Source organism: Letharia lupina, assembly GCF_014066315.1.
Source record: "Letharia lupina isolate WasteWater1 chromosome Unknown contig_10, whole genome shotgun sequence".
Classification (NCBI taxonomy): Eukaryota; Fungi; Ascomycota; class Lecanoromycetes; order Lecanorales; family Parmeliaceae; genus Letharia; species Letharia lupina.
Genome location: NW_023502979.1, coordinates 789,741 through 803,163, shown reverse-complemented (window position 1 = coordinate 803,163; position 13,423 = coordinate 789,741). Strand labels below are relative to the sequence as shown.

The following is a 13,423-nucleotide window of genomic DNA, read 5'->3' as shown; positions in this document are numbered from 1 at the left end:
TGGGCGCGAAAAGGAGGTCGCAAGAAGGCGAAAGCGCACTGACGCACGGACGCACCAAATCGACCCTTCGAAGCTCCGAGTCTTGCCCAAAATTACCAGCTTCGAAACCCAGTGTCTTACGGAGAGCTACAACAAAAAGACTTGAAAATGGGCCAATGGCAAAAGAATCCACCAAAAGAACCTCAGCTCTCGGGAGAGCTGGAGGTGATGACTTGCAGAGAACCTTGGAGACTTTGTTTTCCGCCGTTGGGGAGGACGGCGACCTCAGCTTTGATCTACCTAGTGCTCTCGGTGTGTGTGCCTCGCTGAGATGGTCAATCATCGATTGAGCCAATCCACCTACCAGTGAAGGAAAGGCGCCTGAAGCGGAAGATAAATAGCAAAATCGAGGAATGAATGCCACCAACCAGGCTTACCGCCGTGCTCGATCTCGTCCAACTAAGGGACTGCAAATGACCCGGTTTCCTATGATGTGATAAATCTCCTTCATCGATAATGGCTACGTTCACTCATCTCTTCCTCGCTTGATCAAGAGTCAAGAACAACAGATTAGCAGTAGCATACAGGAGTCGAATCAAGACCTCTCTCAAACCGCGATCCCACCGCCCCGGCTCACAACACGCCCCCTTTCCTCAAGCCGCGCGCCTTCTCTACCGTCACCGATGCGAATGCCAATCCTCCAAAGTAACACCTGCGACGCGGGAAACCGGTGCAGGTCCGGCGTCCCCGCAAGGCTTTCTGCCACATCCCAGGTGATCGGATCCACGGGCTCCAACCTGGGAACGCCGTTCCAATCATCGGTGAGGCGGTCGATGCTAGGACGGCTGTCCCGTCGGGGCTACGGAAATGGTCCCCTGCATCTTTCGTCTCCCGTTCGCGCGTGCCATTTCCGTAATTGCATGCCTCATGGGTTTTGCCGGTGGTAGTGTATAGTACCACGGACGCGGTTGGGTTCGACGTGCTCATCGACTTTCCGCCCCGAAATCTTTTGACGGCTGTATCCGATTGCACTGGAGCAAGGGGTCTTGAGGGTCCAAGATTGGTTCGGATGAGATGGCACTCGTTGTATATACAACCTAGGTCAAATGGTATGTGCGAAGTAAATTACACACAAGAATCGAAGTGCCTTGCTCCTTGCAGCATGCGAGCCGCGGAGACTCGATGACGAGACAAACTCCGTGGGCGCCCATACAGATTTGACGCCAACGCCGTTGCGCCTAACATGGTATCTCTCGTTTTCCCCATCCTATCCCGTCCCCGCTCCACCAGCCCTTGGCGAAGCAGTATTTATACCTCATGCCTGTCGGTCAGCTCATATGCCGTAGCGCTCGCGGTCTTCCAAAGCGGGATCCTCTGCGCCCAGGCACTCGGTGCGCCTTTGCCCCCTTTTCTTCTCCTTTCTCCCAGCAGCAGCACTCGGCCATATATCCACCACAAGCCCAGGCCTACGAAGCCGGCGACCAGGAAGCCGGAAGCCGTTAGCATCATCCAGTGTTTCCCCATCCAAAAGATAAGTCGCGCATCTTTCCCGTGCCAACTGCTCCCTCCGTGCCACCGAAAGAAAGCCCATGGCTGTTTATTATATTCGTCCCCCATCAGTATCCTTACTCTCCCCACTGCACTGCCATCCCAGCCGCGTGCACTTCCTCCCCCAAGGACCGAGGAGCCGGCTATCGTAGAGGAAGGGCGGCCGCGTTTATATTCTTGCCAGATGACGCTGAGGAAGAGAGGGCCGGTGCTGTACATGACTGTTATGTAAGGGAGCTTCCAGTTGCGGTTGTAAGGAATTAAAGATTCGATTACGAGGGTGAAGAAGGGGTGGTGGGGGACGGAGCCCATGGCATCGTTGGAGATGCCGGTGGGGTTGGTGCGGCGGACCCAGGCTGGGTAGGAGAGAAGAGGGTCGAGGCGGCGGTTACAACCCTGTGAGGAAAAGCAATGTTAGCTCGAGAGAATTTGAGGGCCTCCTACACAGGGCCCGCGGGAAAGGAGGACGTACATCGTCGAGGTCAATGTATATGCCGCCGTAATGAGAGAGTACAAAGTATCGGATAGCGTCTGCCCGCTGTATAGGCTGGGAATAATTGTCGAAGGTACTTAAGAACCAGGGGTACTCGGTTGCGATGAGCTCGCGTGACTTGGCATCGGTCCAAAGCTGTAGTTTTCACAGCCAATCAGCTCCCGTCCCCCATACGTAAATCCAGCTCCAGCATATGCAAACCCACCTTGTATTCATAGTCCTCATGCAGATCCACACAGCTCTTCTGCGCCTCCCTCCAACGCTCGGGCACAGTGTCGTTGACATAGGTTTGGTGAATGATCTTAGGTATGAGTTGTGGCCGGTCGTCGATTCGTGGAGAATTAGGGGGAGGGATCTCGGCACTGTGAATGGCGTCGGCGGACCCGTCCTCAACGAGGAGAGTGAGGAGAGTGAAGACGGAGCGGACAAGGAAGACGATTATTAGAGCATTGATTATTAGGAAGATGACGAGGCCGCGTCGCATCGTCGTTTCTGTTGCTGCCGCTCTCCCGAGGGTCTTTGTTGCAGATCAGGGTATTGAGAAGGTCGGAGGATATGATGGAGACAGCTGTATAGAGTGGAGGAGAGGTTTGGAGGAATTGTCGCTTTGCAAGCGTTGACCCCGAAGGGTTAGGGGGCTGTCCGCGTGGGATGAGGAGCAGCCTTCATGAGGGGGAAGTTGAATGAAATGGACGACGGCAGATGCAATGTTAGTCGGGAAAGAAAGAGGCCAAGGAGAGTAATATTATGATTAAAGACTTAAAAGGTTGAACGAGTCAAGTGAAGATGAAATGGAAAGGACAGTAGTAGTAGTGGTAGTAGTAGTGGTGGTAGTAGTAGTGGTAGTAGTAGTAGTGGTAGTAGTAGTAGTAGAATGAAAGGGAGTACTCTATGAAAGCGAGTACGGATTACGGATAATTGGTGGTGGAGGAGCGAGTGGTGCGTGTAGCCAGGATGCAGAAAAGTAAAAGCAGAAAAGCAGAGATCTTTGCGAGCGAGAGATTAAAAAACAAACGGTACCCTTCTCCCATGCAGCTGATCGTGCCCTGCATCTATTCCCTTTTTGGTAAAGTTCGAATCTACTACACTAGTTCCCGGAATTTTAGATGATTTAGGTTATGTTTAGTACGCTAAAGCATGCTCAAATACGCTAAAGCCCCCAAGACGCGACGCCTGGAACGACTCAGCCACGCTCCTTTTCCTCCCTTTTATCCTTGTGGGGTTTGAAAAGCATTGAGGGGTTTGATGTGGATTTTCAGGGTCCTCTTTGATTTTCAGGGTTTTCTTGATCGACAAGACATGGCATGGCCATCAAAATTCGAAAGCACACATTCGCTGAAAGCTTAACGCTATTATTTTACTGTATTACCTTACCTATTGTATCTCTACCATATCTTCTACTGTATTTTTGTCTACGGTATACTCATAATATTGATGCAATGATAAGTAGTAGTTGTCTGTCCGATGAGTAAAATGCTCGCGAACCATCAAGAGCGCAACCCGCTCAAGATACAGCGATCCACGCACAGCGTGCCGGCTGCGCCCAGATGCACACGAATCATTCATTCCACTGATGCAACCATCAACATGCGCCAATCCATGAGCCATCCTATCCAAAACGCCCTCTTCCGTCATTACTAGTCATGCATGCCATGGAAATCAAGTCATCCCCCTTCAACCCTATCGTCACACATGCGAATGTTCCCTCATCTCCAATGCCCCCTCCTCCCCTTCCTCTCCCTCATCGGCCAAGTCCTCAACCCCACTGTCGTCTGGTATCAGCTGTCGATCCATTTCTGCGATGGGCGTCGTATCATCAAACCCGATGCCGCGGAGCGCATACGCAAGACTGTCCCCAGCCCCGGCCCGGTCGACCGTCAACAGTGGCGGCCCATCCAGAGGCAACCCTTGTGCAATACTGTAGTTCCTCGCCAGATACTGCTGCAAGTGTGCTGTCTCTCGGTCCCAATTCTGCGATAGACTGCCCATGGCCGCCTTGATATCGCTTTCCGTATACCCTTGCATCGGAGATGTGGATTTTTCTAGGTTGCGCGCGGAGAAAGACCGTTGTCCTGCTATCGTCTTGCCCAAGGTACGGCCCAGGGTTCGGTGCACCGTCGCTTTCGTGGAGGGCGACATTCCCGCCTTCGACATGATTGACGAGTCGTCACGAATGCTGTCGATCTCCCGGTCCACCTTTTTCTGCGTCCATGCTCGGTCCCTGTCCATGAATGGCAAGAAAAGAAGAGTGGTGTTGTGCTCGAGACTATTCACGAGCACGGTGAACGCCTGGAGATTGATTTCATTATTTTCACAATGAATCTCCGCAAGACTCTGGTTCTCCTGCAGTACAGTGGCCAGTGTGCTTGCTCCTTGCAGGCCCAGTCTTTGATGCTCCACGTGCAGCACCTTGAGCGATTGATTGTATTTTAGGCCTGCCAGCGCGTGATTCAGCCCACTGCCAAAGTTCGCGGCCTCTAGATGCGAATGCTCGCCTGAAATGTCCAATACTTCAAGGGTGTCGTTCTCGGCAAGCAATCGGTGTAGCGCATCGCAGGTGTCATCGCTTGCATCAGCTGGGAGGGAAGCTTTGGAGATGTCTAAGTAACGGGTCGACTTGTTCAGAGCAAATGCCTCAAGCAGTCGCTGAAAGTCTCGCTCACTCTTGTACTCTAACATTTGCATCGTGACTTGGTTGGGAGTGCGCGAACTACTGATAACTTTCACGAGCTGTTCGTGATCCTGCTCAAGGTGGTTCTCGTTTAGTTGAATGTGTAGATCCCTAGGCTGTCTAGGGCCTCTGTCCATTGCAGTCAGCAGACTAGCAGCTGCACTGCCGGTCAGTTTGCATTGGTCGAGCTGTAGAATCCGAAGATAGTTAGACTGGTTACTTCGGAGATAAGTTGCTAGAGCCTCCACAGTCTGCTCGTTCAGTGATGTTCTTGCCAGTCGAATCTCCACCAGCTTCCAAGCGAGCAATGTTTCAGCAGCGAAAAGCGGTTCCGGACCAGAAGTTCTAGAAATGTTGGACAGATTGATCTTGCGAATGAATTCTAGTCCACCTAGATGTCTCCCGAGAGCCCAGGGCTCAAGCCGAGCTAGGTTGCCCGAGAGATCAATAGATTCCATCGTAGCAGCTTGATGCTCGATTGCTTCAAGAATTGTATCCATGTTTCGGTCATTCAGGCCGCAATAAGCAAGATCCAGAGCGCGAAAGTGGCACGATCGATCGAGTGCAGCACCATACAGATAGTCGATATCAACTTTGCATAGTATTATGCCGTTAAGTACAATCCAATCGACATTCGTCTGCTGTCTGGCGCACAGTGGAAAAAGTGCCTGACAGAGGCCGCAGCCTGCATCATGAGCATCCTCGTCGTCATTGAGCTCCTTCCTGTGCAAAGAGAATGCAAAATCCAGCCGCCGTAAGCGCTTGCATTTCACAGCTAGAGCCTGTACTTCTTGAATGAGGATAGACAAATGTGCATGGTTCTCGATCTGCAAAGGTTCGCCAGACCTAGTAGTCAAGGGTACGTGATCATCACCAAAGCGGTCATGCAGACTGTGTAACACCTCGAGATTGATGTTTCGGAAAGAAACGGTGCTGAAAGACTCATTGTAGCGTAATGATCGCATTATTGCCAACAACTCAAGCGCTGTGTATCTGGTCCGTCCTTTTCCAGCTGGAGGATGGAGCTCGAAAGCTGGCGCGTCTTCGCACGAACAATTCACGAAGTACCGAATTCTTGAAGTGTCAATGTTATAAGCAGCACTGTAAGCAGTGAGTGTACGGTCAAAGCCTTGGTAATCGTCGTTAGATAGCGGAATCGGCCATATCTCGTCATCAACGCTTTGCGGCACATTCCACGTAAAGGGTGCCTCTAACCATTCGGGTCTCAAATAGTCGGCAGCGTGCCGCACATATAAAGCTATATCACTGACATGGGAGGCAGCTAGTAAGAGTGTTGAAGCTTGTTGAAGAGGCAACCGGAACGTTAATTGAAAAGCGTCATCGTAGTCGTGAACAGCCAGCGAGGTCAGAGCCATGATCCCATGGCTGACACCAGTCATGTCAGACAACGACGTGCTTGACGCCGTCCTTGAAGATCTAGGAAGAGGTACCAGGTGCACCTTGTACGCACCAATTGCTAGGATGCAGATAGTCGATGAAATCTTTGTCAAGTCCTCAGATGATGACCGGGCACCTGCTCTCCCAGATCGTTCCCTTTGGACCACTTTGAACATACGAAATTGCTCTGGATCATAATCATGCTCCTGTTCTAGTGCCCGGGCGGTGTAATCCACAAAACCTTGTGTGAACGACTTGGGATTGGTTAGGCGCTGCTTCATGACTGCCCCTCGGAGAGACGACAGCCAAAGATCGCAATCTCTCGGGTCATGTAACTGAAGTGTCGTGTCGGATGCGTGATAAGTCTCCTCGTCGAAGTGAGATATCTGTATGCTGAAATACGGCTTTCCGTCTTCCAACCTCCACACAGCAACGACATGGCTGAGGGGTATTCCTTGGTGAGACTCCGAGGACGTAGAGGCGTGAAGCTCATGCAGGGAGCTGTTCGAACTCATCCGAGAGTGCCGGATGCCACTTGCTCTTCCAGTTGACGACGGTATACTTGGGAATATGTCTGATGCTCGAGCTTGGCATTTAAACCGTATCAAATGTGAATCCGTGAGGACAAAGTACTGGCTCTTCTTCCTAAACATGCCACCTGCTGTTTGTATCTCGCCATGGTGTAAGACCGTACCGCCGTATACATCAATAGGAAAGGAGGCTGAATGTATGGATGTTGGTGTGGATGATACACGCGCGAGGTCATCGTCATCTGGAAGGGAGTGTAGGGAGCGAAGGGAGCCGAAAAGACTGGAAGGTCGGCCTTGTTTCTGGAGACTTCGCGGTCGCGATCTCGTCATCAGCCTATCTATGCTGCTCTTGGAATCTGCTCTTTTGATTGGCGTCAGAGGGCTGGATGGAGCCATGTCAGATGTTGGAGAGCTCGAGGGATTGGAGGAGAAGGTGGTCGCGGGGCGTTTTTTCTTGAGCAGGCCACCAACTGGAGCACTGTCTGGAGGTTCATCGATGGGGGTCAATGCGGAAACTGGAGGAGGTCGAAAAATGCTCAAAGATTTCCTGCGGTGCCTACGCCATAATAACCACTGTCATAAGCATGGCTCGGGCAGGAGAAGTGCTTCCGGAGGTAACACTTGCCTATCCGACATTGTGATGAACATTGGCTCCTGCTCATTGTTTTTTAAGAGTGGCTCCAGGGTCAATCAACGTCGCTACAACATAATTGCATGAGAAGGATAGGAAAGCAAGGTAGCAAAGTATGGCATTTGAGTTTGTATAAGAAGAATTGCGAGCAAAATCGCATAATTTAGATGTATAGTGTCAAAACCAAATACGTGGTGACTTTCACATACGGTAGTTATTGCTCTTGAGTTCTGAGCCATGGGAAGCCTCGAATCCACCGAACTTGAACCTACGCAATCCAACCAACGACCGGAGACGTGACCGAATTTTCACTAACGAATTAAGCTTTCCAATAGCTTCCGACTGCCGCCCTGGTCAATCACACTGATGGCTCCATGCTAAAGTACCTAGGTGCTAGGTCATCCTTTCCCTACAAAGTATTTTCACATTTTTACATCTTCACATTGTTAGTATGATAACAAGTCAAGGCATTTTCACATTTCGTATCACTTTATACCTGTTGAAGAGTCCCTGGGAATAGTAGCCAACGCCCCATTGTTGGCAGAAACCCTGGGTATCTATACATGTAAATGCGAAATGGCCACCACGTTTAATCCCATGCGTCTAGATGTTTCAGCACACATCCGCCCCCTTCTCTCTCTACCACACTTCCAACCTTGTACACCGTCTCTCCTGCCTTTCTGAGCTCTTCCGTGGTCTCCGTCACATGCTCTTGACTGACTACCATCACCGTGCCCAGCCCTGTATTGAATGTTTTGGCGAATTCTTCATGCTCAATCTGGCCTTCAAGCTTCAACCAAGACAGCACCTTCGGCACTGGCCACGCCGCTGCATCCATTTCTGCTGCGAGATGCCGTGGCAACATTCGCGGAACATTTGAACGCTTCGTTGCCTAAGTTGTACGGACCCCCTTGGTGATTTCGTAGCGAGATTGGTGCAAGTCTTGCATTTCAAGTCTGTTATCTTTATCTTGTGGTCTGTCAATATAGTAAGGTCCATGTACAGGAGACGCAGGTTTGAGAGTGCTCTAGTGTTGTGGCATCGTGGTGATCAGCAATCGCTCGGTTCAATATAACAAGCCTCTGCCGGTGAGTGAGAAGCAGGCGGTGAGTTGCCGATGGTCAATTGGTCTGGCAATTCCCTTTCCTGAGGGTATATCAGGCGGTTTACACCCAGGAGATTTCAGCGCTTTTGAAAGACTTTTTGGGGGTTCTGTAATCTGTATATATGCGCCTAATTATAAATATTCTGCCAGTAACAGAATTTGTATATGCGAATGCAGACCTGCCCAGAAAGCTCCAGAACGGAAAAACAAGTGGCCTGAACGCGATTCCTCGAGCCTCGTGGTAGATTTGGCTGTTGGTGAGGAGCAGCTGCAAACCAAGACTGGCTCGCGCCATTACCAAATTGTCCCCGGATTCCGGCGCAGGACACTCGCTCAAAGATTGCTTGTATACCCGGTTGCGCAGCTTCGCCAAAAGCTCCGTCAGTGGTCCATGACCACGGGAAAGTGCAATGTAATGAGATGAGAAGGTGTCGGAATAATGCGACTGAATAATCTCGATCCAACAACACACGTCGAGCTCCTGATTACCTACATCACCCTCTCCATTCTTTCTCACAGCACCTGCAGCGGCCGCTTCCCATCCTTCTTATCCTGCTCCTTCCTCCACGCCCTTCCCTTCGCACTCATCTCCCTTAACCTTTGAACGTAATTGCTGATGACCTCCGCATCCGATGGCGCCAACGACGCTTCGTGCTTCTTGCTCCTGCGCCTTTTGCATGCCTCATAGAGCAGCCTCGCTCTACGCTGTTCTGATACTTCAAGCAAGGAATATTCGATGGACCACTCGTCTGCCGCGGTCATCTTTTCGGGTCGTAGGACATATTTGCCGTTCACTTTGTTACGGAGGGTGAGAGTCATGGCGAGGATGTCTTCCAAAGAGGATGATTTCGCATTAGTGTCTGCTCGGCCAAATTGTTGGTCGACGGAGTCCAGGAAGCCGTGGTCAGCCTGGGTTTGATACTCCTGCTGGCTTTCTTCGTCCGCAATACTGCTAGGCTTCGTGTCAGGCGAAAGACTGGTATCATCCTTGCCGTTCGTTAACGCTGTCGCTTCGTCAGCGCTTTCTTGCCTGGACGTAGCGCCTGCCGTATCATATTCATGGCGCCCCTTTGTCTGCAAAATGGCGTCATTTTGGACCTCGACTGGATGATTCTCGCTTGACGCAATATCATTGTGTTCTGCGCAATCTACGCCGACCTCGCGCTTCGCTTCAAGTGCATCGTTGGCTCTGATATCCGCTTTGTCTTCTAGAAACTCTTCAAGCCCTTCCTGCTGTCTATTGTCCTCAACTTCCCTGTCTTCATCGGTGTCCCCATCTCCGTCCTCCTCTTCCTCTTCCTGTTCCTGTTCCTCTTCCTCTTCCTGTTCCTGTTCCTCTTCCTCTTCCTGTTCCTCTTCCTCTTCCTGTTCCTCTTCCTGTTCCTCTTGCTCTTGCTCTTCGCGCTCTTCTTCACCGTCAACGTCGTCGTCATCTCCATTATCGCCATCGTTTTCTTCGCTTCCAGCTGGTGCTGCAGTCGCATCATCATCCGCGCCGAGGCGACTCTTACTATCGTACAAGGGACCTTGTTCGAACACCTCCGGTCGGTTAGGGGTTGATTCAATTCCCTCTGCATCCTTGTCGATTGCTTCGTGATCTTGGCCGGGTTCATCAATAGACAGCTCATCCTTGTCCATAGCTTCCTGCACATCGGCCTGTATATTCTCCCATTTTGAATCATCTTCTTGGGTGTCATCCGTTTCGGAATCGCTTCCGTGAATCAAGCCGAGAATGTTGCGCTCAAATTCTTGAACTTTCGCGTTGTTTTGAGACTGTATCTCTGACACTCGCTCCTCGGTCACTGGTTCCGCAAAAATATACATAAAGGGAGTTTGTGCGTCTCTGGTTTCGAAATGGATTCGGAGAGACTGAGAAAGGTGAGCAAGCCAGATGAAAACAGAAGAGCTTCTACTCACTGTTTCAGGGTACTTCTTCGTAGCCCGATCCAAAACCTTGTTCATGAGGTCCAAGCTTAACCTGAACTCTTGATCTCCAATAGATGTATCCCACTGCCCGTGTAGTGTCGAATCCATCTCTGGTAGACTGACATATTGAAAGCCAAAGATCCTCTCGATATTGTGGAACGCAACAAAGATGCCATCCATCCTACCCATCCTAACTTGCAAAGAATACTTGAGGAAGGCAGCGCGGATCATGTCGTGGTATTCGCGTTCATATGACTCCCACTCTCCCTGACGGCTCTTGATCTCGTAACCGACCCCATGTTGGTAATTTGACACGTCCATCCGGATGGACACCACTGATCTTGTCTTCAAATCAAACATGCCTGTTCCAGGCAGGCGAGAATCATGGGCGTCCAGCTGCGAACGCATCAAAAAGTCACCCAAGGTCGAATAATGGTAGGCCTCAGGGGCAAATTGCTCGTCTTTAGTCACTTGACCCGGATTAGACTTGCGATAGCGCTCAAAATCATCGGTACTTAATGTAAGAAACTTCTCCATCGATTTGCCTAGCATACTTAATACATTTGCATTTGCAAACTGTTTGTCGGCATCAATGGCATAGGAGCCATCCTTCCACCTTAAGAAGATGGCTGAAGGAGTGCGCTGAAATTCTGTAAAGCTCGTCAGGTTTGCTGGGAAAGCTTTGGAAAGCATGGAGGGATTGATAGGACGCCACTGGGAGAGAAGGAAGTGGAAGTGTGCTAGGACCTCAGTCATGCTAGATGTGGACCCCATATAGCGTTTCCCATGTTCTTTTGCGATTTTCATGAGCGATTCGTCTCTAGAAGAGGTGATGTATTCCTTCAGTGCATTGAAATCGAATTCTGATACTGGCATGATTTTTTGAAGATAAGGATCAAAATTGTATACTCGAGACCTCGGGTCCTGGAGATGGTATACACCCGGACTGGAAACAATGTTAGCAGAGTAGTGGAATGGACTGCAACCCAACCCTACTTGAAAAGAACCCGTTCAAGTCCATAAGCTAGGCTTGGCACAGGGGGCTGATCCACCTTGATAGCTAAAAAGTATTAGCATTGATACTGGGCCATGGGGGTTAAACTTACGCAAGAGCTCCAAGTCTGAAGCAGTGGCCTTCTCAATAGGCGATTTTGGGAGGGGCTTGGGTTTTTGGGACTTTCCGAGGGCTGATTTAGGGGGAGCTCTAGCTTTTTTGACCCTTTCACTCGGTATATTTTGGAAAGAATCGAGGTCCGCGCCCTTGACTTTTCTGGAATTATTTCCCATTGCAGCTCGTAGAGAAATGAAGCTTGGAACATCAGACTTTTTGGCAAAGACCTTTGAGTCAGATGTCGGTACGCTCTCCTTAGCAGACGACAGGTGTTTTGTGGATTCCGGCCGGCGGACGTGATTTATCACAGAGGGTTCGATGGGTTGTTCGATAGGGGGTTCGATAGGGGCTTCCATAGACGAATTTAGGGGACTATTGCCGGCAACTTTTCTCTCGAGTGAGTCCTGGGAACACTTCAGTGATGGACTCGGTCAGAAGGGCGCTATTCCATACACGGTCTTTTGACAAATGATTCCCTCTTAATAACTTTTTGTGTAACATCTGTGCTTGCAAAAGATGGTTAGTCTTTGAGGCATCGGCTAAAATTTGAAGAATTACCCTTAATTGGTATAATGATCCAAGGGTTTCTTCAGGATTTGCCTTGAGATGTGCCAGAAGCTGGTCACTGTAAGACGAGATCATAGCTGCTGCCTTGTCGGGATCTACATCTGGTCTTTGTCCGCTCTTTTGACGCTTGTTTAGTGTCGTTACGACTGCTGCCTTTCGTTTGGTGTCTGTCGACGAGGGTTTGACCTTACGTGTCACTTTGACTTGCTTTTTTGGCTTTTTTGGGCCCTTGGAGGATTCTAAAATGTCCAGTATGTCGTCTACTTTCTGCGCAGTCGCCGTCTGCTCGCTTGGAACGCTGCCTTCGCTATCGTTGTCACTGGCTTCCTTGCCTTCCGCTCCTAGTGTCTTTTGGCCTTTTCTAGCAGATGCTTCGATAAGTGTCGACAGTTCTTCGGCTGTTTGAGGTTCCGTGAACGTTGTGATTTCCGCGACTTCAATCGGCGGTACTTCTTTTGGCTTGGCCTGTGATTGCTTCGTTTGCTTCGTTTGCTTCGATCGCTTCACAGCCTTCTTGCCAGGCGCCGCCTTCTTTGAGGTCCGCCTCCGCTCAGATCTCTCCGCTCGATTGGAGGACTTCTTCGGGCTTTGCCTGGTAGGTTCGGGCACCTCTTTATTCTCTGCTGTTGCATTCGAAGCTTGGCTGGCCTGCATTACAAGCATGTCTTTACGCCGCTGCGTTGCAAACTTTTGCTGAAGACTCCGCTGCAATACATCTGCACTGTCCTTCGGCTGGGGTGCTGTGGATGGTATATCCTCAGGAATATGGGGCGATTGCTATATATCAATCAGCCACAGTCACCATCAGCAGACCGAACGGATGGCTTGAGAAATGACTAATCTGCAACATGTACCTTGCTCTTCCCCAGAGGCTCAATTCTCGAGTCGCCCTTGTTTTCCTTGTCATTTGGATCTGACTTGAACATAAAACTCCGTATTATGTCTCCGATCCGCGATCCTGATGCGGCCTCGTCATACTTCCTTACATCATTTGGATTAGGATCTTGGGTTTTATCGGCGCCATCGTTCTCTGTAGGCCCCGTGTGTTGATATCTTGTTGTTCGTCCTCCAGCAAGTGATAAGTTCTGAAGGCGGCAGGATAGGCAGACATATTTTTGGTTCAGCGAAATAACACCTCTAGCAAGCTTAGCAGGCATTCAGAGGCTGGATTCGTTGTCGTGAGAAAGAGTGATGTTGCAGAAATGAACTACTACTTTACAATTGCAGAATTGCAGAGCAAAGCGCGTCTAAATATTCTTGACAGGGATCTCGATGCCGCAGCCATTGTATCGAGGTATCTAGTCCAAATAGGGTTAAACCTGGGATGACAGCCTTACGCCAACCTCTCATTCTCCGGCCAGATGCAACTCCATAGACTATTGTTCGTCATCCGCAACCATATCGTGAAGCGCATACGCATCGCATAAGTATTAAACTACGACTGTGATATTCTGCAAGCACTAC

At 50.2% G+C, this 13,423-nt stretch overlaps 3 protein-coding genes across 3 annotated transcripts; all 3 read right to left on the bottom strand.

Annotated features, from left to right (window-relative positions):
- Positions 1-1,287: 1,287 nt before the first annotated feature.
- HO133_000254 (uncharacterized protein) lies at positions 1,288-2,504 on the bottom strand (the record flags this gene model as incomplete). The annotated part of the gene is made up of 3 exons (XM_037291194.1): positions 1,288-1,923; positions 2,000-2,155; positions 2,226-2,504. The coding sequence occupies 3 exons, from the start codon at positions 2,502-2,504 to the stop codon at positions 1,288-1,290; spliced, it is 1,071 nt and encodes a 356-aa protein (XP_037152629.1).
- Positions 2,505-3,706: 1,202 nt separating this feature from the next.
- On the bottom strand, positions 3,707-8,088 carry HO133_000253 (uncharacterized protein; the record flags this gene model as incomplete). Its single annotated transcript, XM_037291193.1, has 3 exons — positions 3,707-7,134; positions 7,835-7,853; positions 7,906-8,088. The coding sequence occupies 3 exons, from the start codon at positions 8,086-8,088 to the stop codon at positions 3,707-3,709; spliced, it is 3,630 nt and encodes a 1,209-aa protein (XP_037152628.1).
- Positions 8,089-8,868: 780 nt separating this feature from the next.
- HO133_000252 (uncharacterized protein) lies at positions 8,869-13,116 on the bottom strand (the record flags this gene model as incomplete). Its single annotated transcript, XM_037291192.1, has 7 exons — positions 8,869-10,224; positions 10,273-11,227; positions 11,278-11,341; positions 11,388-11,796; positions 11,846-11,893; positions 11,951-12,736; positions 12,814-13,116. 7 exons carry the CDS (start codon positions 13,114-13,116, stop codon positions 8,869-8,871), a joined length of 3,921 nt encoding a protein of 1,306 aa, XP_037152627.1.
- Between the last annotated feature and the right edge of the window lie 307 nt (positions 13,117-13,423).